Source organism: Eleginops maclovinus, chromosome 8, assembly GCF_036324505.1.
Source record: "Eleginops maclovinus isolate JMC-PN-2008 ecotype Puerto Natales chromosome 8, JC_Emac_rtc_rv5, whole genome shotgun sequence".
Lineage (NCBI taxonomy): Eukaryota > Metazoa > Chordata > Actinopteri > Perciformes > Eleginopidae > Eleginops > Eleginops maclovinus.
Window position 1 is genome coordinate 7,543,260 of NC_086356.1, and position 26,704 is coordinate 7,569,963.

The 26,704-nt window shown below is 41.1% G+C and overlaps 1 protein-coding gene across 1 annotated transcript in view; it reads left to right on the plus strand.

Moving 5' to 3' along the window:
• Positions 1-4,705: 4,705 nt before the first annotated feature.
• Positions 4,706-26,704, plus strand: part of grin3a (glutamate receptor, ionotropic, N-methyl-D-aspartate 3A) — a 41,236-nt gene continuing 19,237 nt past the window's right edge. Inside the window, exons 1-4 of the mRNA XM_063889861.1 lie at positions 4,706-5,461; positions 14,346-15,079; positions 24,299-24,968; positions 25,621-26,004. Coding sequence (XP_063745931.1) covers positions 4,706-5,461; positions 14,346-15,079; positions 24,299-24,968; positions 25,621-26,004 — 2,544 coding nt within the window. The remainder of the gene's footprint in view (positions 5,462-14,345; positions 15,080-24,298; positions 24,969-25,620; positions 26,005-26,704) is intronic.

Sequence of the window (26,704 nt, forward strand, 5' to 3'; positions counted from 1 at the left end):
TCCCGGAAGACCTCCTTCTTCAGTCAGACGGCTTTCCTGACCACCGGTGTCCACCACGAGGTTCGAGGGTTACCGCCCCTTGAGGCACCTAAGACCTTGAGACCACAGCTCCCTGCCGCAGCTTCGGCAATAGAGGCTTTGAACACCGCCCACTCTGGTTCAATGTCCCCAGCCTCCACAGGGATGCCTGAAAAGGTGTGAGTTGAAGGCCTCCTGGACATGGGACTCCTCCAGACGTTCCCAGTTCACCCGCACTACACGTTTGGGCTTACCAGGTCTGTCCAGAGGCTTCCCCCGCCATTCGACCCAACTCACCACGAGATGATGATCAGTTGACAACTCCGCCCCTCTCTTCACCCGAGTGTCCAAAACATGCGGCCTCAGGTCCGATGATACGATAACAAAATCGATCATGGACCTTCTGCCTAGGGTGCTCTGGTACCACGTACACTTATGAGCATCCTTATGTTCGAACATGGTGTTTGTTATGGCCAACCCATGACTAGCACAGAAGTCTAGTAGCAAACCACCACTCCGGTTCAGATCAGGGGGGCCGTTCCTCCCAATCACGCCCCTCCAAGTGTCTCCATCATTGCCCACGTGTGCGTTGAAGTCTCCCAGCAAGACTAAGGAGTCCCCTTCAGGAGCCCCATACAGGACTTTTTTCAGGGTCTCCAAGAAGGCCGAATACTCTGAACTGCTGTTTGGTGCATAGGCACACACAACAGTCAGAGTTTTCCCCCCCATGACCCGCAGGCGTAGGGAGGCGACCCTCTCGTCCACTGGGGTAAACTCAAACAAAGCGGCACTCAACTGGGGGCTTGTGAGTATCCCCACACCCGCTCGGCGCCTCACACCTTGGGCAACTCCGGAGAAGAATAGAGTCCAACCCTTATCCAGAAGTAAGGTTCCAGAGCCGACGCTGTGCGTAGAGGTGAGCCCCACCAGATCCAACTGGTAACGCTCCACCTCCCGCACAAGCTCCGGCTCCTTCCCCCCCAGAGAGGTGACATTCCACGTCCCCAAAGCCAACTTCTGTCGCCTGAGTCTGGTCCGTCGAGACCCTCTGCTTTCACTGCCACCCTTCTGGCAGAGGAAACGTTCAATCACTAAATACCTTATAACCTCCACAGAGCCTGTTTTAAAAAATCTAATTAATTGGTTGAATTGGCCTTTACGTACATTTTAGAAAAATAAGGTACAGTGCATTTATTGTCTCTCTTTTTAGTAGGCCTATAGTAAGTCTGTGACTCCAAATGAATAAGTGGTTTCTCTTCTCTTACTCTTTGTGTCGCCTCCTGCTATTTGTCATGGTTTTTGAGCCGGCATTGACAAATCTCACAAGGGAGGGCTAAAAAAACAGCTTGACCAAAAAAAAGAAGCCGCCCCTTAAGCAAAAATAACAATTACAAGTTATTTCCCTCCATTAATGTTCATATATTACCAAGAATGTCAAGGGGGACACATCTGGGATAGGCCTGTGAAAATATATTTAAAAACTTGAGTTCAATTGCAATTTCGTAGGTAATCTCCAACATTTTTGTCATTAAACTGTCTTTTCATAAGGAGCCCAAATTAGAATGAACACTCTGACTCTGAAGTCTTTTTGACAGTCCCATGCAGCATACTGTATGGTTTGCTGATATCCTATTCCTCCACACGGTGCAAAATGTACAAAAATGGAATTGGTTTTTTGGTGCAACAACTGTGATGACTCTTTTTACAAAAATTGACTCTTAAATATCACCTTGAATCTCCTGCTCAGTGCTATTATCCCCTTTTTCCCATTCTGAGTTTTTTTATCTTCAATAAAATACATTTTCTGTTGTATTCTTAATACCCTCTATTATTTCAAAGAGGTTGCAGTCATTTGTATTGCCTCTTCATTTACTTGACCCCCTCTCCCCTAAACTCCACAACTGCTCCTCTCCCTCCATCTTTCCCCTCCTCATCACCTCCACCTCTCTCTCCTCCTCTTCTTCTTCATCTTCCCCGTTTCCTGTCAAAATCTCCTCTCTGTCTCTCTCCCTCTTTCCTCCAAGTCCCATCCTCTGAGGTCATGCTGTATCAGATCGATCAGCAGGTCATTGATCTTCCAATATCCTGGTGTAGGCGTGCCTCTCATTTCAGGACAGACCATTAGCCAATCATTAATCTAGATCAGACCATTAACCTATCATTAATCTGGGTCGCTATTTAAACTGAGGCTGCTGATTAGGTCAATGGTGAACTCTGACCTGCGGGTTACCACAGCAACATGAGGCACATCAGCTAAACCTGCAGCAGCTGTTAATGATCTAATTGGGTATCTTTGGATATGATTAAATAAAACAATCTGCTTAATAGCCGGTTGCTGTCTGTATGTTTAAGTGTCCAACCAATTAAGATAAAACTAAACAGGACATATGTACAATAGAAATATTAGAAATCCTCTTATGTCATATCTAATTAAGAGGTGCAACAATTTCCCAGTGCCTCTCTGTAGATACCAAACCACATTTCCCATGTATCACTCCACACTTCATGTACCACAAATTTTAAATAATACATATTCAGCCTATGCAGTTCCTCTGGCTGTGTGACGGTACAACCGGGCAGCAACCGCCAGGGCTGAGCAGTCAAGCCCAAGAAAAGAAAAAAACTGCAGTTTATCAAATAGCCGCTTGAGACCAGCTTCACAAGAGCAATCTGTTCAAATGACTAACTTCACAGAAGAAATACACTTGTGTACAGCCTGGTACAATAGTGGTTTTGGTCCCTATTGCTATTTTCGTTGATGAAAACTGTACGTTGATACATCTCAACCGTTTAAATCATATTAATGGATACATTTCCGTCATCTCAAATTTGATTTCAAACCAATTTGTACACCATGTGAATGTGCTGTGTATATAAAGAACTTTAATATAATGACAGGACACCATTTGGTTATTAAGGAGAGGACTGTTTTGACGTGTGAGTGCAATTGTTGGGTTTATTAGCATACCACCAAGAGAAGCAGTGATCCATGTTCCTGTTTTTCTTTTTTACATGTTTGGCTTATGCTTAAAAAATGAGCTTAATGCTGCCTTTAAATCCTGTCACCTATGCAGTGGTGATTCATACAACACAACACTGTGACATGTTGATAAAAAAAACAGTGGGCTGAGCGGACATTTTTGGCATCACGCAGGATGATACTCACAGCTTATTGGCTGTTATTAGAGTTTTTCGTCATGCGTTCTTTAAACCCACTCTACTGTATGTCCACCTGAACAGCCCAGGTGCTTGGTAAATAGTGTGGGATTTACTATATTATTGACCATTTTGTAACACTGTTATGCATTTCTTAAAACTCTAAGTGTTAATTTATCTCTTTGGTAATACTATCTCACATCAGTCTACATTGTGAAGCATTCAAGTGTCACCCACACATAATGCCATTAGCAAACACCTTGCACATATGCACCCACGACAGGTTGAAAAATATAATGAAAATCTGAATTATCGCCTTTTTGACACCTTCACAAATGTTTTTATTTATTGCAGCGTTGTTGATAAGATAAATGTATTATGGCATGTCAAGTTTGAGAGCTTCAGTAACAGTAAATCCCGCCAGATATACAGTATGCCTGCCATACAGTGGAGACAACAAAGGATGTGTTGTTCAGTTGACCTAATGAATCAGATCTGCATTCAACCCCCCCCCCCCTCCTCCTCCACCAGATACAATGACTTTCATTTGCCTTTCTACTCCATCTATCTATCTATCTATCTATCTATCTATCTATCTATCTATCTATCTATCTATCTATCTATCTATCTATCTATCTATCTATCTATCTATCTATCTATCTATCTATCTATCTATCTATCTATCTATCTATCTATCTATCTATCTATCTATCTATCTATCTATCTATCTATCTATCTATCTAGTTATGTCTTGTGTTATGCAACTAGTTCATTCATAACCTCTCCCCCTGACTCTGTTGGAGGGGATGTCGATGGGGTGGGGGTAAAGTGAGGACGGGGTTAAATCTCATTGGAACGTGTGCAGAACACCGCGCTCTGGTGCCGGAGGTCTCGCCGGTACTAGTGTCTTTACAGAGGTTGACTCGAGCCAAGCAGCGCGCGCGTTCTGGAAAGCTTGTATCCGGGTGTTTAACAAGGGGGAAATCAAAACATTTGTTTTAGTGTTGAGTAGGCTACTGGGATGGAGTAGTGTTGTCACGGCTCCTGCTCTCTGGATGATAACGGGATCCTTTTCCTTCGAAGCCATCAGAAGTTTCCAGTGGTGGATTTCATTGTTTGGGAATGTGTTTGATGCGCATTGACCTTTTTTCCTCGACATGTTCTCCTCTGGGCTTGCCTCCACACTCTCCTTTACATTTTCCCTGGAACATGTGGAATATTTTACCATTTGATTCCACGACCTGTTCAGTCATAAAAAGGCTTGAATGATGAAAATCTTTTGAGATGAAAAACAGCACTTTTGGGGATCGTGTTTTGCTTGTGCGCGGCTCGTGCCTGATCTCGCGCCTCAGCAGCCTGTTGTCTGTGTCCGTGGAGAAACGCGCAACTTTGCCGCGAGCTGGAGCTGGATTTTGGGCTGCAGCTGGTCTGAGCGGCTCGCCAGGGCCACACGCAGAGGACCCACGGAGCGGCCCCGGTGTTCCGCCGTTCTGTGCTTGGACTGGGCATCCGGTGCAGCTGTGGAGTGCGGATGATGAAGACGGTGGTGATGATGATGAGGATAATGAATGGCCCGGCAGCTCGAACAGGCTCTGGGGTCTCGCCCCCGTCATTATGTGTACTGCTGTGCGCTCTACTCTTTCTCCCGTCGTGCGCTCACTCGCACCCGCAGCCGTGCCAGGTGCTGAAACGGATCGGACACACGGTTCGGATCGGGGCTCTGCACGTGCAGCCCCGCTTGCTCTCTACAACCACTGGCAGCTCTAAGGACTGGGACGCGGATAGAGGATGGATTGGAAGTGGGGAGTTGGAAAAACAGGTAAAAACAAGTTCTGGTGCGCCTGGATACGGAAGCCTCAGGACTAGAGGCACCGTTAATACCCAGAGGGGGGGCAGCAGGAGTAAGAGCCAGGCAAGGCAGCGTGAGGAGAACACTCCGAGGGAGAACCGCGTGTTCGCACCCCGAGACTCGGTCCTGCTCGCGGTAGAGGCTCTTAACCGGGCCGGATTGTTGCCGTACAATTTATCGATGGAGGTCGTCATGGCCGTTGGGTCCGGTTTAGGGGAGCTTCCCTCGTTCTCCTCCTCCTCTGCCGGCAGCCCAGAGGGCGAGGACCCGCTGTCTTTCTTGGAGAGCGTGTGTCACACCGTCATCGTGCAGGGGGTTTCCGCCATGATCTCCTTTCCACGGGACCGGAACGAGTTCGTGAAGTTGGAGTTCATCTCGCTGGCGCTCCAGGTGCCAGTAGTCAGCGTTGTGCAGAGGGAGTTCACGCGCCAAAGTGAGGTAAAAGAAAAGTTAATCAATTACAGCTGAACTTCTCTTAACTGTTGATTACTTCTTGGCATACAGCTGCAGTGGTTGTAGCAGGTGTTATAGGAAAACACGGAGTTTCTGTGACAACTCAGTCGTGTATAAAATTATGTCAACATAAACACATTTTATATGTAGGCTACAAATAAAAAAATAAATAGGGGTTTTCACAGTTTTTAGACGTTATCGAAAGGAGGATTTCAAAACCCATAGGTGCTACCAGTGACCCACAGATAAGAAAGAGTCTGAAAGAGAAACTCTTCCTCACAGTTTCATTTGTTTCCTTTTCCTCCTACTGTGTACTAGTCATTCTTTCAAATGATTTTCCATTTTCCTTTCATTGCCTTGCTTGTTCAGTTCACCATTCTTGGTAAATGGCCTAATTAAGCCATATTGGCAACACAATTTGGTACACATGCTGCTTTTCCTTTTCACAAATGACATCAGCTTGTGGAGTCTGAGAAAAGCTGCAGAAAATAGCTTCAAACTGGAACACAATTAGGGAGCATACAGGCTGTGTCCATGGTGCAGACAAGGAGGAGTATAGTGCATTGTCTTTTATAGACAAGGTTTGCAGAGAAAAAAATAAAGGATTTGATATACTGTAGATACACTATGTACACCAGGCAGCACAGGCCCTGAGGTTCTTTGTTGAATCTAAAGCTCTATTGGTATTCAGCCTTCCACGGGCAGAGGTTCAACATCATGGGGGAGGGAGAGAAAAGTATAATGTAGGAAAAGCAGTTAGAACATTTTAAATTGCAACTCTAACCTCAAGCTGAGCTGACATGTCAAGTATTGATCTGACTCCTTTCCTTGCAACAAGAAACCTGCCCTTTCTCAATCCATAAATTATGATCAGAAGCTTATATCATAATCATACTTTATGTTAATCTGCTAACGATCAGCTGCACCATTAAAGAAAAGTCAAAAATCTGACTGGTTGCTGGCGTACTGTTATGTCTGTATAGGAAAACACATGTTTTATAGCCACCCATAAGCAAGAGAAAATTAGATAGCACTCTTGACATTTGGTATAATCCACTGAATGCACACTGATGAGTGCACAGGGACTCAACTATACAGATTGTTTTACAATAAGGTGAGCGATGTTCTTCCATACAGCATATGTTCTCTAAATGACTCCACTATAGCTTTGTGTACACTACAGTATGTACATCCCTTTTACTAAGAACTCTTTATTTTGAAACAAGTGGCCAATAGCTTTTAGAAGAAGAAGAAGATGATGAACCTTTATTAACTTTTACTATCATATCTTGTTTAAATCAAAAGCAATCATTCTTCAAAAGTATACATGATCGCAACTCTCTATTTAATTGAACTCTTTAATGACTATAGCTTAGGTTGCTGTTCTAAAATCTGTCGTCTGAAATTTTGAACCCTAACCGTAACCCTTGGAAATAGTTTATAAGCCATGAAACCTTGGAAATATGAGGTGTTTGTAGGCCTGCAGATCCGTAAAGGCAGCCTTAAAACAAAAAGTTGTTGTCATTGCCTTGCAAAACATCATTATCCTATTGATATTGCGGTGTGTAAGTAAGTAAGTAGGGGCTTGGACTGGGAATCGTAGGGTCGCCGGTTCAAGTCCCCGAACAGACTTGAAAAAATATGGAAAGTGGACTGCTACTTGCAGAGGTCCCAGTTCACCTCCTAGGCCCTGCTGTGGTGCCCTTGAGCAAGGCACCGGACACCTCCAATCCCCCCTCCGCATTGCTCCCCGGTACTCCCCTGCTCCTAGTACTAGGATGGGTTAAATGCAGAGGACCAATTTCACTGTGTGTGCTCTGCTGTGTGCATGTATGTGACAAATAAAGAGGGTCTCGTATGAGATTTGTAATTAATTTAGATTTTGATATGGTGGCTTTAATAAGGTGGCACTAACATGGCAGTAATCAAATTTCAAAGAATACCTGTCGAGTGTCCGTGTTTTTGAATTTCCACGCACAACCTTCCTGGGAGGGACGAAGAGCATCATTGTTTATTTTGTATGCAATTGACACACACACACACACACACCCACACACATCCAAACCATTAGTTAGACTGAAGGGTTCTGGGACACTTGCCACCTACTGAGCTTTAGTAACGTGTGTGTGTGTGTGTGTGTGTGTGTGTGTGTGTGTGTGTGTGTGTGTGTGTGTGTGTGTGTGTGTGTGTGTGTGTGTGTGTGTGTGTGTGTGTGTGTGTGTGTGTGTGTGTGTGTGTGTGGTAGCCTAAAATCTAATTTCCCGCTCCGTGCACAAGGAAGCATTTGCTTTAAGCAGTTAGCCCTAGTCCAAACTGGTTCTACAAAGTTCAGTAACAGGTACGTATGTAACAGACCAACCAACAGACAAATACTCATTGGTCGATGGATGGATAGATGGTTTGTTGGTTGGTCGGATGGATGGATAGGCAGAAACATTTACTCTACACTTGACAGCAAACAAACAGATTGTGTCGAACTCACGTGTGACTGTTGGTGAGATGGCTTAACTCCCCCCTGAATTAATCTAGTTTTCCCAGCAAATCCAAATTGATGGCTGACTGCAATTTCTCTGAAGAAGAGTTTACAAGTTTTAAAACGTCTGAATGTCTTTAGAGGATTCCATTAGTCATTTTTTGGTGACTTTGTCTGACCTTAGCCTTATGCCAAGAAAGTTTATACAATAGGATAGATCAAAAATTTAAACTGTCTTATATTATCATAATGATGTGAAGGGGTTACAGTGTTGAAATGATGTCAGAGGTCTATGTATTGTGTTGCAGATGTATATTGAAAATTAGCATGCTGAATTAATAACCCTAGCCCATTCTATCTTGTAATACAATTTGTTCCTCGAGAGGCAAGAGGACACATTGTGGTGTCAGTCTTCCCCCTGGCTAGAGGGCGCTTAAGTACAGCAGCCCCAAACTATTGTCAACAATAACTCCATGGTTGTTTGTTTAATGGATTGAATCCAACATGGCGGGAACAAGACAACAACTCACACCCTTGCCAGGTCCTCCCTGCCTCCAAGAGACTGCTTATCTGGGACAAGAACATGTGGCAGTTCCGCCAGAGCAAAACCCAGCAACATAGTTCTGATCCAGGGATACTGCTTCTCTGACTCCCCACTGCATCAGCAATCTTCCTATTGCTTCTGTTACACATGTTAGGCCCGGCACTCAACCAGCCCGCTGTGGCTGGCGCAGCAGTTTGTGCTAGCTGAAGTCGAGCTGCGGAAGACCGCTGACTGTGTCATGTTCAGTCTCTGTCTTTTCTGTAGAATTTTTTTTACCCCCTGTGTTATGTCTGTTTTTATTTCCTGTCTTTGGGTTTTCTCGCCTGTGTTTCTGCCTGCCCTCTCCAGCTGTGTTTTTTCCATGTTATTGTCTTGAAAGACATAAGATAGCAGTGTTTTTCGGACCAGAGGTTGGATCTCGGAGGTCGATCAGTTGTTCCAAAGACTGCCCCAAATTTTTGGGGGAACTCGTGGCTACTACACATTGTTCCTTTTTAAACAGTTCAATGATGAACAGAATCATATAATCATCCAGCAAGCACCCTTTATTACTGTATACGCCCAAATTCTGTTATGCAAGCGTTGAAACGATGCGGCTGCATGAATATTAAGGGAAGTATGCTTCTTAACCAAAAATGTAATGTAAAGTGAACTCTGAGCAAAGGGATCAGGTGGGTTTGGCGTAGAGGCTTTGGGAGCACGTAGGGTTGAGAATTTGGAATATAATAGACCAGTGATTGAGAAACTCCCGAGCAGGGACCAGTTGTCTGTGATAGGAGGACCTACTTTTAAAATGGATATCTAGAACATTTTGAACCGCTAGAGCTTGTGTGAAATGTAGATCCAGCATCTTTCCTGAGAGCTTGGGGCAATATATGCAAATATTGGTTTCTATTTAATCCAATTATGTACACATGTATGCTCTTTGACATAATGAGAATTTCTGCAACACATTTGATATTTAATGCAAAGGGCATCTTTACATCTAATCTGATTTACAAAAATCTTGCAGTAAACCTCCTTTGGTGGATTTAAGAAGTTCAACATTTGCACAAAGTATAAGGTTTGTGGTGCATTTCTGGACATCAAACATGTTTACAGCTGGAATTAACAACTGCGTTCCAGTTGATCCGGTCCATACATCATTAGTGTAGCTAATGATGTATGGACTGTTGAAGGGGACAGGCGGAAGCCAATTGTTTTCCAATGTGAACAGAAATTAGTTGACAAAAAAGCTTTAGAACATCCTAATCACAGTTACTATCACCGTCTCACAATAGGGTCATATTGGACGCAAATGAGCAGAATTTGTCAACTATCACAAGAAGCATTCACATAATTCTACTTGGCATGCAGCAACTTACCATGACCCACCTTTGTCATGTTTTAAATAATGGCTTCAGTAAAATAACTATTTGTTTTTGACAGACTTTTGTCTGATGGTGCCTATATGTGTCAGAGATAATTTGTGGAACGCAAATCTTTACTGAGAAACTGTTTTTAAAAAAAACACTGTAAGCCCGGAATGTATTTTTCAATTAGATCCTGGTAAATTAATTTGTAGATTACACTGATTAGGATAATGGAGTAATTATGTTCTCAGAAATCTATCCAGGCATAGCAGATGAATGATAGGACTTCACTGACTATGGGGAGAATTAGAGACGTTTCTCATTGCCCCTTAATAAATATGCCAGTGACATAAGGAGGCCATTAGGATGAAAGGCTGAAACTAGAGTATGGGTAGGTCAACAAGTGGTTTAGGCTTGGGGCTGAGGGGGAGTTGTTGATGTAAAAGCTGCCAAAGATATTAAGATTTTTGCAACATATGCCAGAACTTGACTCTTTGCGAACAGTTTTTTTGTAATTCCTTGAAATGCTGGGACAGCATTTTTTAAGTATATTAAAGAAAGCTTGCAAACTTGTTAAACAAAACAAAAAACAGAAATGCAACTTAATTAGTTTTCACACTTTCCCAACAATGAATCATCTAATCAGGGACGGATCGATACCAACACATTAGTAGTTTATTCGATTTGTCCACTGGCTCTTGATTCTGCCAGTCCCTGCACTTTTACCATAAAGCAAGCCTTGCAAGTTTCCTCACACAAAAAAAGATTCCTAGCAAATGTATTTAAGCTGTGGAAGTCATAGGAAAAAAACTGATTTCTGCAGCGAGAAGAGTGATGAAATAGAGCACAGTGACTACAAAGCTGGGATTTCCCAGTCTTCGACAGCAACTGTTCGGTGTATTTATTTAAGAGAGCAGACTGCCGCACTTTGTGGCAAATTTCTTCCCTGTTTATTTACATGAGGAACAAAGCAGGTGTTACAGATTTATGGTGATCACAGTGCAGAAGTGCTACAGCTGAGAATTAATCCTCAGATCCTCCTGGGGGATGAGAGGAGGTGAGAGTCTGAAGCCCTTTTGGACTCCATTACCATTTCTTTCCCAGAAAAAGGACTTCTAAAACTGAAATCAAACACGTAGAATTGTTTCTGTTTGTGCTTTTGTTGCAGCAATAATCCAGCCGTGTGTATGCAATAAGCAGATGAATAATGATGATCTTATTTGCATGCCCATTGGGTACAGTGATTAATGGGATACATGCAATTAACCAATAGCTTACTCTAATGGACTTTTAGTGAAAAGCTTGTGGAAAAGTTGTAAAGGTCAATCACACTGAGATGCTGAGGGCTTTTGAAGATGGCGCTTGTGGTTGTGGATGCAAGCAGGTTCATGACGGATTGATTCACTAGATAACCGGTATGTCGGGTAAAGTATGCCAAGACACACTGACATACTGTACTGTAGATCTGGCAGTTCAGTATTTAAAGAATGACTGTGAAAACTTTACATTTCATCAGCTCATTTTCTTGACTTCTATAATCCTGTAAGTGGAATGCACGGTGTGTGTTGAGTGGGTTTGGACTGCTCTGATCATAAAGACACTGACCGAGTTATTGGAGTTAGAAACAATAAAAAGAAAGAAGCCACTTTTTTAATCCTGAAGGATTATTGTTATTTTAAACAAACAGTTCAAATACACACAAGCACAGGACCTGTTCACATGAAGTCTGAATAAACACATTCATTTATTTTTCAAGATGTGTCAGAGGAAGGAGTCTGCCGGGTTTTTACAACGCCAGTGAGCTGTTGTGGGCTTGGTGCCTTGCCTGCAGCTACCAGTCCATCTGTTTTTTTTCCAATTGAGACTTGAACTGGCAACCCTTCGGTTTCCAAGTCCCTTGAGTGAACTACTGACAGGTGGTTTGGCCTCTTTCAGCCAGCAATCTACAAATCGTACATATTTCACATTAATGACAAACATTTCTTGTAATGTATGAAAATATGTAATGCTAAAGTCCAACTTTGCAGAGAGCTGTTTCAGTTTATCTAAGTAAGGTCCAAACATGAGTTGTTGATTTACTTGTATTACCTTTGCCGTGTGTGTGTGTGTGTGTGTGTGTGTGTGTGTGTGTGTGTGTGTGTGTGTGTGTGTGTGTGTGTGTGTGTGTGTCCGGCTTGGTTGAGTTGTTTGTCAGCAGTTTTATTGAAAAGCTTCTGTTTCATTTTAATTTAAACTTGGAAAAGGCTGTAGCATGGGCCAAGGACAAACCCATAACATATTTTTCATTCAAACAAAATTGAAATTGGATTTTTGTGCTTTTTCTATTTTACATGAAAAATTGTAAGAAGAAAATATAGACCTTTTTTTTTTTGAAAAGAAGGTGGACCAACATCCAATAAAAAGGTTTTTGTCCTACTTGTGTCCTGGGTCATATGACACGGAAGCTATTGAAACATGGTGCCCACTTGAGATGCTGTTAGGGCTTGATTGTGAGCTAATTGTCCTGTTTGCTGTAAGTAAGAAAAACGCTGCAGGATCCAATGTCTGCTGAATATCCAACTTTAAAGTATCCTTTACTGATTGCACAATGCTATGACTATGAAATAATGAATCCATCTGCTTTTAAGTTGGTTCCATGTAAGCTTTGTTTCTTTATGCCATTGTGGCTGCCACAGGCTACCATCTTCCGGGGAAACGTCTCCATTGACGGCACAAAGGAAGCGTGTTACCCATAGTGCAAGAAAAGCAGGAAAAGCATGATCATGTTATGTTTTCCCCGGTAGCCATCCTTACTTACCAATTGAGAGTTAATGTTAGTTATTTGCAGTTACCATCGCCAGGAGCAGAAATGAGTCAGAGGAACAACTGAAGTCACTGAGGAAAACAGAATGCAGTATGACCTGTGTTGTTAATACTTGCTAAGCTTTGAGAAAAGTTGATGGAGTTGAGAAGTTCTCTGTTTTAAATTAAGTTACATTATTTTTTATAGGGTTTTAACGTTCGGAGACTTGTGATTCAGGCTCTGAACAACTTCACATAACATTTCAGTGTATAGTTATGCTTATAACATGGGTTTAATTGGTCCTCTGAAACATTAAAGTTGCAACCAAAAGGACTTCTCAAATGTGTCTGCTTTTAAACTTCCACACAGATAACATTATTTGTGACCACAAATAAAACAAAATTAGTGGAGAGTTTTTTTTTTTAGCTATCTCAAGCTAATTCAGAGGCTTTCAAAGTGTATTTAACAAGCCGAAATTGTGTATCCGGAGGCATCATAGAATAGGATATCAATCTAAAACATACCATTTTAGTTTGGAGAAAGGTCAACAACAGTAAAGAACTTGTCGCTTATGGTTATTTAACAGGATACTTGTTGTTGACTATTTAAATCATCACACACTAAAAGCACATTTCCAACAGTACAAGACAAGCAAGCAAGAATTTCAACATAATGAAGGCTCAGACAAGAATATAATGAAACACTTTGAATGATAGTCACCCCATCTTCATCTTTAAAAAAACCTACTGCAGCATTTTGGATATGAAGTAGCGCACAGTTAGGCTGCTCACTCTAGTCCCCTTCAGCGTTTAGCCGTTGGGTGGATGGTTTTCATTGCAACAACTGCCACCATTGTGAGGCAACACTTTTATCATCGCTGGTCCAGGTGGAAATTCTTCACCATTGCCATGCTCTTACCCATTGATCTGTCCAGGCCTCATCAATCAAATGAAGATCTCATGAATTGCAAATCATGGGTGTGAATAAATTACATGGCATTGACCAACTTTGGTTCTCAGTTGAGTCTCTTTAAGATTTTAGGTGTGTTTTAAATCCAAATAGAGTACATATGAGAATAGATATGTATTTCTTGTGATGTGAGTAATGATATTCATGGGAGCAGGTAGGTGGAAGCGGAAATCTATTATACCTAGCAGAGTGTGTTTGTTCTGAAGGAACAAATTGAATTGTTGGGATAGAAAGTAATTCTGTTGGATTTATAAGCTTTCTGTGTTTCTTTCCTCTTTTTCTTCTCTTCTTCCCTCTACTACATCTGGGTCCTTATGCCCTATCTTCCTATTCTCACTCATCTATAACCTTCTCCGTAATGTTGCAACTAACCTCCTCCACCATCCTTCCGCCATTGTCCTTATTTTGCATTTTCCTTTCTCACTTTCCCATTCCCGCAATCTACCCTTCATTCTCATCCTCTAATGTTTTCCCATCTCTCTGCCCTTTATGAAATCTGGGCCTATTCAACCCTTTGTCTTCCCAATCATCACTTTTATATCACCTCTATCACCATTATATTTCTATTTCCTCCTGTTTATTTTTTAACATCTCCATCCCATCTCTCCAATCCCTATGCCTCAAATATATTCCATTCTTTTTCAATTTATTATACCCTTCTCACCCTTTTACATTGTACATTCCTCCTCTTGACCCTTTCCCAAATCCCTTGCCCATTCATCCGTTCCCCTTATTCAATCTGCTCACAGAATCCTCTCCATTTCCAACTGGCGATGCGGACCGTTGAGGCCCCGCCGTCCCGTCTCCTCTCTACCCTTCTGATGATGAATGGCTGGTGGGACATCAGTATTCTGCTCTGTCAGGATTGGGACATAAGCGATTTCCTCCTCCTTGTCAAAAACAACACCCGCTTTCACCTGGGCACTCTAGTCAACCTCACCAGTACTGCTTCATCTTTGTCACCATCATCGTCTTCATCATCGCACTCAGGAGTGGCATCAGGAGGGGAAACCTCATCATCTTCCTCTTTGCCTTACTTTCCCCCTGCTGCCTCGTCCTCTGCTGCTTCTGCCTCCACTTCCTCCTTTAAATCAGACCAGCAGCAGGCTCTCATGCGGCAGCTGGAGGCCCTGAGAGAACCTTCGTCCACGAGGGGAGTGGTGACATTTGGGTGCGAGATCCGCGAGGTGCGGCGCCTGTGGACGCTGGCCAGTCGGATGACGCTCCCGGAGTTTCACTGGGTTTTGGGGGACAGCCAGAATGTGGCCGAGCTGAGAACAGAAGGGTTGCCCCTGGGGCTGCTGGCACACGGGATCATGGGATCCCCCTCTCTGGATCACTACGTGCAGGACTCGGTGGAGCTGGTCGCGCGGGCCGTGGGCAGTGCAGCCAAAGAGAATCCTGCCCTGGCACTCATACCTGGAACTACTAACTGTATGGATGTACAGCTGAGCAACGGCAGTTCGGGACAATACTTGTCAAGGTAAGGTGTCATCTAAATACCTCCTACAATACTTCTCATCACCCACATATTCCCTTAAAAGTAAATGCAATGACCAAACACCCTGAGTTTGTGTGACTGCAAGGATATCATGTGATTTAAAGATTCATTAATTGCAAAGGACTGTGTGAGCTTTATAACTTTCAAGAGTCTATTTGCACATCAGTCAGACACAGATAAGCAATCATATTCATATAGAGTTGTACTTCTGGGCAACCCGACATGTGCAAGTCCAACATTCACTCTCTGTAGAGTTGGCTGTAGAGCATAAAGTGGGTTTTTAGAGCCATTCCGCTCATAACATCTGCCTGCCGCATCGGAAAACCTGGGTCATCTCCACCCTAACAGCCCTCATTCTACATTCCCCCCTCCACGCTTCTGTTTGTTATTCAGCTTCCTTTCTCTACTTTTGTCTCCTCTAATCCTCTCATTGTGTTAGAATGTACTTCTCTCACATCATGCAGATGTTTAGTCACAGTCCAGCTGCGATGCCAGTCTTGAATTCACCAAAGAAACACATTCATAGACATCTGAGGCTCATGCATGCACAAGCAGTCAGCGATTGTAATAGACAATAAATGCAGCAGTGGTGTAAAATGATAATGTGCAATGAACTGCATTCAGCAGCGAGCGCTGAAATCTGGAGCCCGGCCACTCTAGTGTATAGTTGCACTGTAAGATATGAGCGATGAAGAGTGTGTGATCACCACCAATGCATTACCATAAGAGTGTGACCTTTCCTATTGAGATTCTCCTCAAAAAACCTGAGTCGGCAGAACGATCATCCTGGGAAGATAATTATTTGAAAGTGTTGAGCTCCCAGGGGCTGGAGGAGATTTCTGATTGTCTTTGAATTCTTTGCTTCATTTTAAGCAGTTATAAAGTGTTGATTAGTCTGGAAGTGTTTTACATATCCAAGCTTAAAGAACACGTGTTACGGGACCTTTTACCAGGTTTAAAAGTGCGCTGTCGTTGACCTTGTGAAGGCAGGGGGATTAAATTAAAGAGGTTTAGTTTCCCATGTTGGATATGGGGTCTTATCCAAGCAGTAACACACACTTGGGATTTTAAAATGTCAGCCATATGCCAGGAAACTTTGTAGCTTTAGATGGCTTATTTGATAAACTATTACCAGTTTTTGATGCTGTGAAAAGGAAAGGTGTGTAACCTGCAAATGTAAAAAAAAGTTGAGAAAATGTTATTCCTTTTTCTTCAATTAGTTTCGACTGCCTTATCATGTTTTCCAATTTCTGTAGGTCTCTTAACCGATTGAAAGATTGTTAAATAGTGTCAGAGTTTCTATCGTCATCTAGCATCACTTACAATTTGTTTCCTTTTCTTTTGTAAATGATGTGTTATCTGATTGTGGATGCAGTTTTGCTGTCAGATGTCAACTGTGTTTTGTCAGTGTATATTTCTCCCACCTGGGTGCAGGAAGGTTATTCCATGAAGCTAGAAACCAGTGTTTTCTTCAATACAGTCATGTTTTTCCATTGATCACACGCCATTGCTTTATCATGATATTCCACACAATGACAGAGGGCTCAAGGGGGTGGAGAACGCCTGGGGGAGACTAAACATATAAACTGGTTCACAAAAAGTTGAAGTTAGCATTTGCAAATGAAAGAGCAAGGAAGTCAGACTTTGTATATTTTTAAATGCAATTTAGAATGATTTTGCTTCAGGGCTGACATTTAGACACAGGAGAAGTACCTCGATGTGTTAAAGTTTCATATCAGTCTATAATATTGCTGTTTTTATTAAGTCTAGGTTCAGCTGCGGTTCATGGGATGAAATTTGAAAAACAAAACAGTTCCAGTGATGAAATTTCAGGAAGTTTACCTGAAATATTTTTTGGTCCTTACTATTTGAATTTAGAACAAATTACTTAAAACCCTGATGTTCTTAAACTCAGTGCATCTTAAGACCTACTTGATGACCAAATTACCCTTTTTCAATTGTTTCACAGTTGTATAATGAAGAGTTATTAACAGTGGGGGGCCTAGGACGAACCCTTGTTGAATAAAAGTTGAGTTTAAACATCACACATCACAGGGTAAAACGACTTTTGAGCAACATACTCTAGCTAATACAGTATCTATATGATACAGGAAAAAAAGTAAACAAAAATAAAAGCCTAAGGCACCTGTCATGAGACATGAAATTGTTAGTTGAACATTTGCCATTGGTGCTGTATTACAGCTTCTCAGGTGGGGTAGTGGGTGAGGCAGTGTGCAGGACTGGAGGGGGTTACTGTCAGCTAAATTGACTTTAATATCTCAATCTGTTCCTGTTTCCAGAATGTTGCCATGCAACAAAGAAAGTCAATGTTTGCATTTGACACTAGTAAAAAATATCAATCCACTATATCCTCTAGCTTAGTGGTAATGTGATTTTTCTGCATGTTGCATCTGCAGATACTAAAAGGTGTTGTTATCTCATCATGATTAGCTGATTGAAGACAATGCTGACTCACACAATTTGCTTTTTCTTAAACACTGATATCACAACCCATGGTGCTCCACCCACTTCTGACTTTAAGGGTGGGCTTTCCTGACTTCATTTTTTCAACTTATTATCATAAGAACGAATATGTGAACACATTTGTGATTCAAAGACATGTATATTCAGAACAATCAGACTGTTCTTTGGACCTTTTCAACAACAAAAAAAGAACATAGGAATATATCCGTGAGTAAGGGTCAAATGTTCCCATACACAACGACAAAGGTACAATTATCAATTTATTCATGGATTTGTTTTCCCGCCTACCTTATTGATCACCTGGTGATCCCTAAGATTTCTTTAGGCGACCCCCACGTAGTAAACTTTGTCTTACTCTCTCCAAAAGTCCAGTGCTATTTCAGTAATTTTGGACATTTCTGTCACAGTGAAGGGACTGCCTGTGGTTTGGTGTGAGAGCTGACCTGGAGGAAGTGTTATCAATAGTGTTGAAGCCAGAAAGCAGATGACAGATGAGCAACAGGGGAAGCTTCAGCAGTTCTCTAGCTGGGCATTGAAACCCTCCAGGGAATATATTGCATGATTATTATGGACTTATGATGGCAGCAGATTTGCTGGCCAAGCAAAAAAAATAATACATCAGAAGGGGAAATTGCTGATGAAATATAGAGGTGTTTGTCATCAGATAAGTGTTTGTAGAGGATTATGGCAAATGAGCCTTTGTGGAAATTGCCGGCCAGATGTTAAACCACTTCCTTTATGACCAAGCAAATTAAGAGCCAGATGTTGTTAGTAAGAAGTAAGAACTAAATGCAACCCAACTGATTATAAAAGCTAAATAGCTATAACAATCAAAAACCTATCAGGATTATGGATCAAACCCTAATTAATTTCTACAACAGACCCACCTCTGATGGATGAAAAAGATCAAAAATATGAATTCCAACCAAGGTAGCCAGAAAGCTGTTTTCCTGATCGCTATGTGATAAAACAGGTGAGAAGGTGTCAGACATCATCGTGGATGGTTAATTAGTAATGCATGAGGGAGATATTGGGGAATCTTAAATGCTAACATAGTCAAATGAGGTAAAATAGGTGTGTGATCTTCAATAATCAAGATGCATTATGTTGATAGTAGGAAGAAAGTATTGTATTATATCGGTCTTAATAAGAAAACACAAGCTTGTGAATCCTTCTTATTATTATCCTTCTATTTGCACTGTTGTTTGGTAGTATTTTTCTTCCTAAAGTAAATCATTTTGGAATAAATAATGAAACAGTATTTCAGAGCTGCAGGAGTTGAACTAACATGTTTTTCTGCCGCTTTGAACATATTTGGATGTGTCCCTAGTGGCATTAAATATAATTCAAAATGCATTACACTGTTAGGGGAAAACAACTGTGATATTTAATAACTACAATTTCAGTTAATGACATAAGATTGATATGCATGTGTGTGTATGAAAACGCAGAATGCTGAATTTCTTATTTTTCTAATCATGTTGTAATGTGTGGCTAGTCTGTTGAATTGTTTTGAAATTCCTATGTATATATTTATACACTAATTCATCTGGAATAATTCTTAAAAGAATGAATGTTAAATATATGTATGTATTATATAATAATATATTATATAATTATTCCGTTACGAGTAAACAGATGATTAAATATTCTTGATTTCAAACAGGGTTAATTAGACATCACAGGCTTTTCTGTTTTTCTAATTTATTTGGTTTTATTACGTTGTTGTTTTCTGTAAGGTCTTCATGCTCTCCAGAGGATTCATCCAATTAGTGTTCTTTTCTAAAGTGTCACCAATTGGCCCAAATTTCCACTTGCATGCAGATTATTATGTAATGGGCAAATCTGAAGATTATAAAATATTAAAATCATAACAGTGTTTTTGTTTCATCCAACATTAAAGTTGTAATAGTGTGATCATTTTAGCTAAAAGAAGCTTCTCTAGGAGACGGCATTTATGTTTCGAATCATATTGTTTTGTTAAGCCCCGTCCCACTTACTTTCTGTTGCCATGTCTGTCGAGCTCTATGTCCTTGCCTGGCACAGTTTCCAGCAGGTCTTAGTGGAAGTTGGTGGAAGACATTTAGCAAACAGATATATTTTTTCATAGTTTGGTATTGGATTAATTCATATGTGTATAACTGTATCACTTAAAACAAAGTTGTGAAGTGAACAAAACAAAAAAAATGAACATATATCATCCTACATTTTTTTAAGTGTAACGTTTTGTCACCTTTATCTAGTTAAACGTTAGGATCAGTAAACAGGTGGTAGACAACAGAGCAGTGCGCTATTTCCAAGTAGTTTGGCCTATTTATAGTGTGTTTGAAAGGAACTGATAAGGTTTGCTCACTAAACTAAGAATCTGAAGCAGGCGAGAAACTGGGAGGCTTACGATGTGATAACATCTCAGGGGAAGAGAAAAAAGGAGTGAGAAAAAGAAAGCGGAAAATAAAGACATCTATGATCAACACTGTATATAACCCCTGGGGATACAGATCCAGATACACTAAAGGGGGCAAGAGTCTTATAATAACAGATAAGATACAGACATGGATCAAATATCTTATCCTATTCTTTTTTGCAACCACGTTAATCCCTATCACAATCATTTTTAAATGGCCATCAAAGCCAGGTAAATTGTCCTGATGTGCCAGCTGAGCTATAAAGATATAAATGCTATACCATAAATGTCTCCTTTGAAGTTTGCATTTCCTGAACAAATGTAAGTAAAAGACTCTCAGGGAGGGAACAAGGAGGGATACTCTTGGCAGACATTTTTTATGCTGCAAAATATCAGCAGCATCTGCTTATTCAAGTGGAGAAGAAGACATTTCAACACTACATGAAATATATATATGTAATGTCTTTTCGGTTTGTGTGCAAGTCATACAAATGAATATGAAAGTGCATTTTGGCCCCTTTTCATTTAGTTTGCTTTTTTACTTAACTTTCTAGTTTGGCCAGTCAGTGCGGTAATAATACCCCTGCATGTTAAACTCATGAGGGTGTTAGCGTGCATGCAGATTTGAACACATGCAATTGTAATCAATAAAACGTTTTGATTTCATGATATGATACACACTCTTACTGCTTTTTGAATAGTCCCAATCATACTCCACTGAGAAGTAATCAGTCACCCAGTGTTATGTCTGTTATTGAATATTGTTCAAAGGAACACTTCACCCCTAAAACGAACATTTGTATAACAATTACCCAAACTATGTTACCATTCATTCTTTAAAAAAGCTTTTCTTGTCTGCCTCCAAAAATTGAGAAAAAGAGGGATTCATGGAAGTAAATGGGGTTTTAAAAAGCCAAAACAAAACATCCTTTTGCAAACTCTCACACAACCTGTTCGTTCAATCCAATATTCATTTATCCAGTCCACTACTGTCCATACACATGCATATTTTTATAAAACATCACTATTTAACTCATGTAAACTACTTAACTTGTATTTCGATCATACTGCAAGGTTGTCGGAGTTTGTAAAGGTTCAGAAATTGGTAATAGTTTTACTACTACTATTTACTTGAATTGATCTTGACTTTTCTCTGTTGAATGTTAACCAACATTTGCATTGTGGGATTTCTATAAATTCACGATCTGCTCTAAATGTCTTTTGATCCTAATTTAGTTACGTTTATGGTGACTGTCAAAATGATTCAGGTCATTTACCTTACAAATGCACAGTTTGATCTGCAACAATGCATCATAAGTGATTAATGCACTACAAGTCTTTAAATCTTAATTTGTTAAGTCTTTAGCAACTGTCAGAATATGTAGAGAAGTGAAAACTATACCTCTGTTTTGTAGAGTAGAAGTGCAAGTCTAAAATAGAAATCCCCAAGTGCAATTCATCTCCTACTTCTTCTCAAGTCATTAGTCGGGTAAATTTGAATGTGTAATTACATTCCACAGCTGACAATAATTAACTGCAAACAGGAAGTGACATTTCTATTGTCATTGCTGCTTCCTGCAGACTGAGAAGTTAATGCAATGTGCGTGTTCTGGTTCTCTGGTTATCACAGGCACAGCAGTCCTGTAGGTGTGTCCGTTCTATCACTGCTGTCTAATTAGAGGAATCCAGTAGTTCATTAATGAGTGGAGCTCGTCAGGATCAAGCAGGGGTGTAATGAGTACCCCGGAGTTTTGATTATGTAAGTGTAGTGGCCGTGTTTTCTGCTTGCAGCTCTATGCCTGCTTTCCACTCTGGCGTGACAGAAAAGGGACATCAAATCCCTTTAAAAGAGTTACATGGGAAAATCAACATGTACAGCCACACAGCACTTAGCTTCTCAACGTTTTCCTCCAAGTTAATTGTAGCATGTCATGTTTGTTACACTGTTGAGATAGAGCAGTGTTGGAGCAACCTCTGAGTGAAAAAGAACATCTCAGAGTTTATAAGAAGCTGCTTTCAGCTGCAGGCGAAATTGTGAAACTCATCTCCCCTTGTACACTCTGCTGACATACCATGATGGTAGGAGTCTAAAAGGGTCTGTAACTTCACATTCCTGAACACAAAACTTTTACATTATGTGCCTTTTTACCACTGTGTGACATTTAGCTTTTACCACCTTCTGCACTTTCAGGAAGAACATGTCACTTAAATGGTGTACAACAGGGAATAAGACAGACTCCCCGGGTAGCTTAACAGCTACAAGACGCAGTGAAGACACCGACCTTCAGACGGAGTAGTTGAGCTGTCAGGTTGACTTAACACCCCTTAAAGACGGAGTAAAGTAGACATGGTTTTAAAAGAGGGAGTTTTCACAGTGAGCAAGGTGACACGAAAGAGACATTTCAGGGAAAGGTCACATCATTTACATCATTACCCTGTGAAAGCATATCAAAAAAAGTGTTGGTTATTGTACTTGCACAGGACATATGCCAGAATTCTTTATTGTTTCCAAATGTATCCACCCGTGTGTGCTTTTTTCTTTGTGTGTGTGTCTGCTCCGATATCTGACACTCTCAGACAGCCAGTAGCATGGCTCAGTGAGAGAGATGTGGAGATCACTGGACCATGGTCTGTCTTATCCTGTCACACACACACACACAGATGCACAAACACACACACTCCAGACGGCCACTGAGGCCACCTAGATAATACACCTCTCTGGTGCTGGTGTTACATCATTCAATTGGGATTTTTTCTTTTTTTGTAAAAACTAACCAAGGTTAAAACATAATCGTACTTTTTTTAAGCCTGTAAATTCCAGCTACAGAAATCCTACATAATAAGGTTTTCTTATTGGCAAATGTACAACAAAAACAACAAGCCAGCAGAAAGCTCATTTAGCAACTGTTCTTTGCAGTTGTTTCGACTTTTTGGCTTACTGCATGCATACATAATGTTGTAGACATTGTTAAAAGACAAAAGGTCTTTCACCTGAGTACAGCTTTGGGTTGTTGTGACCACTTTCCTCTTTGATGAGATTGTTTCGTTAGCAGGAAAACTTCAACACTGTTTGAATGCCTGTAATGCCTCATTTATGCATGTACAAACGTCAGGAGAATTGGAACGTGGTGTTGCCTCAGCAGGGCAAAGCCTCTCAGGGAACAGGCTGCATTGGATCGATGAGTTAACAAAGCATGTGGCTTTGAAAAGTGTGTGAGAGACTGCTGTTTCTTCCAATAGATGTTACGTTTTCTTTTTTACTACAATCTTTCAGTATTGTTAACTTAGTTATTCTTCTTTTTAACCACGGCCATGATCGATTCTCTCATTTGGATTAAGTATTTCTTTCTCCAAAGGACAATCTTTGAGATTTCTGTAGCTTTAATCAGGTAAACAACTCTGGGGTTACGGTTAAGGTTACTGTACCTACGTACGTGTTGATAAGTGACCATATCACACCATCTTTATTAGTAGATTATTATGGAACTGAAATAAATTTCTAAGAACAAAGTTTCACTTTTAAGTGAAATTGAGGCCAAGAGGTGTAGATCTTGATCATTTATGGTAAATAAACCACGGCATCTGCTGTTTCCTCTCTTTTAATGGCATGACAAGAAGTATCAGCCTAATTTAACTTAAAGATGGAGCTGTTTTTGCAATTGTCATACTGATAATACATCAACATGTGTATATTCCATTTTATAGCACAAAAACAATGGTTGCAAATGGCTTAAATCTGTTACAAACCCAGTTCAGTTTAATGCCCTACAAGAGAGTCATTTCAAACATAAAACTACCCTAGCACTTTGCACATAATGAAAATTAAAACATGACACTTAGTTTATGATGTCTTTTTATACTTACTAAATTGTAGTATAAAAAACAAAGATTATATGTACAAAACATTTTAAATATTTTGGCTCTTTCTCATTTAAACAGCATGTTTTTTAGCCCTATTTTTTTAGAGGTTTGATCATTAGAGTGCAACAGCAATAAAAAATGTTTTCCTGTCCATGGAGGTGAAACTTTGGAATCCAGTCTTGCCAATTTGCCGCCTTCCAAACTTTGGTTATACATATTGTATTGTGTATTGTATTGTATTGTATTCATTTGGTTGTTTGTTGAGTTACTCCTATCTGTCGAACGTATTTATAATGATACACCTGCAAGGAAAGAAACACTATACTTATATACCTTGTGTACCCATATGTCAATTTAAATAATGATCTTTCATCTTGTCATTGTTCTGCTTTTCCCTTTCCTTATCATCCTCCTCCCACCACTTTCCTTCCCCTTTGTCCCACTCCTTTCAGATTTCTATCCAACACATCGTTTGAGGGCCAGACCGGTTTTATATCCAAAGACTCTCACAGCCAGAATGTCATCTCAGAGGCCCATCACTACATCTGGTCCCTCCAGCTGGACCCTCTAGGCCAGCCAACCTGGACCCGCCTGGGACGCTGGCGTAGGGGGGAAGTTCTCATGGACCGACGGGCCTGGCCGAGCCATCAGGGATCTGGGAGTGGAGGAGACTGGCGTCGATCATCGCGACTGCACATGCGGGTGGTGACGCTGGTCGAGCACCCGTTTGTGTTTACTCGAGAGGTGGACGGGGACGGGATGTGTCCCGCGGGCCAGTTGTGCCTCGATCCGCTCACTAATGAATCTTCGGTTGTTAAAGGATTGTTCCAGAAGCTTGCGGGACGCAATGGATCAGTTCCCACACAATTGAAGAAGTGCTGTTATGGTTACTGCATAGACCTGCTGGAAAAGCTGGCAGAGGACATGGGCTTCACCTTCGACCTCTATATTGTAGGCGATGGGAAGTATGGTGGGTTCAAGAATGGTCGGTGGACAGGATTGGTGGGTGATCTCCTCAGTGGCGCCGCCCACCTGGCAGTCACATCTTTTAGCATTAATTCGGCCAGAAGCCAAGTCATCGACTTCACTTCACCCTTCTTCTCCACCAGCCTGGGAATTCTGGTCAGTACTCTCTCTTCCTCTCTCACCCTTTATACAGAAACTGTTTGGCTCTGACCTCTCCTAAACTCTCTCTGCTTTGTATGCTGGTGGTCAGTGTCAATATTGTGTGTTGAGTGTCCAGTGTTATTACTGCAGGCGTTACGTTATTGAATTTTAATACTATTCCCCTATGGGGCTAGACTGGTGATCAAACAGCTTTGTAAGGTAATCCTATTACTACAATTACCGGCATACTGATAGGAAAATACTCTCCCCTCGAAAGACACCACTACAGTTTTTGATGTTCAGATTTACAGTCTCTTTTTTTTAAATATTGTATCCTGATTGTCTGTAATTATCCCTCACACAACACTTTCCCAGTTAGATAATGAACCTAATAGTTGTCCAGTTGATGTTAGGCTTCTGAAGATCTAGCTTTCTTGTATTTATTTCCTACTTTCTATCTGGCTTGCTCCAAATTTATTCCTTCCCTTTTTAATCATGCTTCCATGGGACCTGTATTAGTTCCTCACTCAGATTATTCCTGCTATATCCTCAAGATGTATTGAAAAAAATACAACCCAATTCACGTTTACTGAAAAGCATTTGCAAAAACACTAATTGTCTTACTTAATATTAGTTGGTGGTCTAATCCTGTGTTCCCCATACCCAGGTGCGTACGCGCGACACAGCTGCACCCATCGGTGCCTTCATGTGGCCTCTCCATTGGTCCATGTGGCTTGGCATCTTCGTTTCACTCCACGTCACCGCTGTTTTCCTCACCCTGTATGAGTGGCACAGCCCGTTTGGTATGACCCCACGCGGACGCAACCGCGACCGGGTCTTCTCCTTCTCCTCGGCGCTCAACGTGTGCTACGCCATTCTCTTCGGGAGAACGGTGGCCATCAAGCCACCAAAGTGCTGGACCGGCCGCCTGCTGATGAACCTCTGGGCCATCTTCTGTCTTTTCTGTCTGTCCACCTACACCGCTAATCTAGCTGCCGTCATGGTCGGGGAGAAGACCTACGAACAACTGTCAGGGATACATGACCCAAAGGTACAGAACAGAGATGTGCAACTCTACAAACAATGGATGTTTCTCAAGCTGACCAAGTGTTGGGGCTTTTTCTCTCTGCGGACCTCTGATTGGTTTAAAATTAGACAAAGATGATGTAAGGTCCTCCCTTGCACCAATCAGGATTGAGCAACATTTAAATCCCTATCTGATGACAATTTGGGTTGTTTGGTCACTGACATTTAAATCTAATCAAACCCATAGTCAGACTTATCTCCCCATTGCACAACCTCCCGGTCCTGATTATTCTACATTGTGAAAGTCCTAATAAAGGAAGATTTGTTTTCATTTCCCTATTTTGTCAATAATATTTCAAAAGCAAGGGAGATACGTATTCAGGGCTTTATTCAATCAATAGACAACATAGATTTCTTGTTTTTATTATTTATTTTCTTTGCTTTTGTAAATTAAGTTCACATTTTGGTCAGAATGTTCTGCTTAAAATGGGGTTTTGAAATTGGATAGATTTAATGTGTTTGCTCAAGGCTGAGGCCGACTTTTTTTCTCGCAAAATCTCCCCAATCCAGTTAATAAAATGGCCGACTGCAGCATTTGGTATCTTTTGTCAATTTCAGAAGAGCTGTTGTTTTGAACTTTAAAGCTTAAATTAGGCAATTGATTATTTAATTAGACTTACTTTGTTAGGGCAAATGGGGTAAGGTCATTCATTTAGTCAACTCAC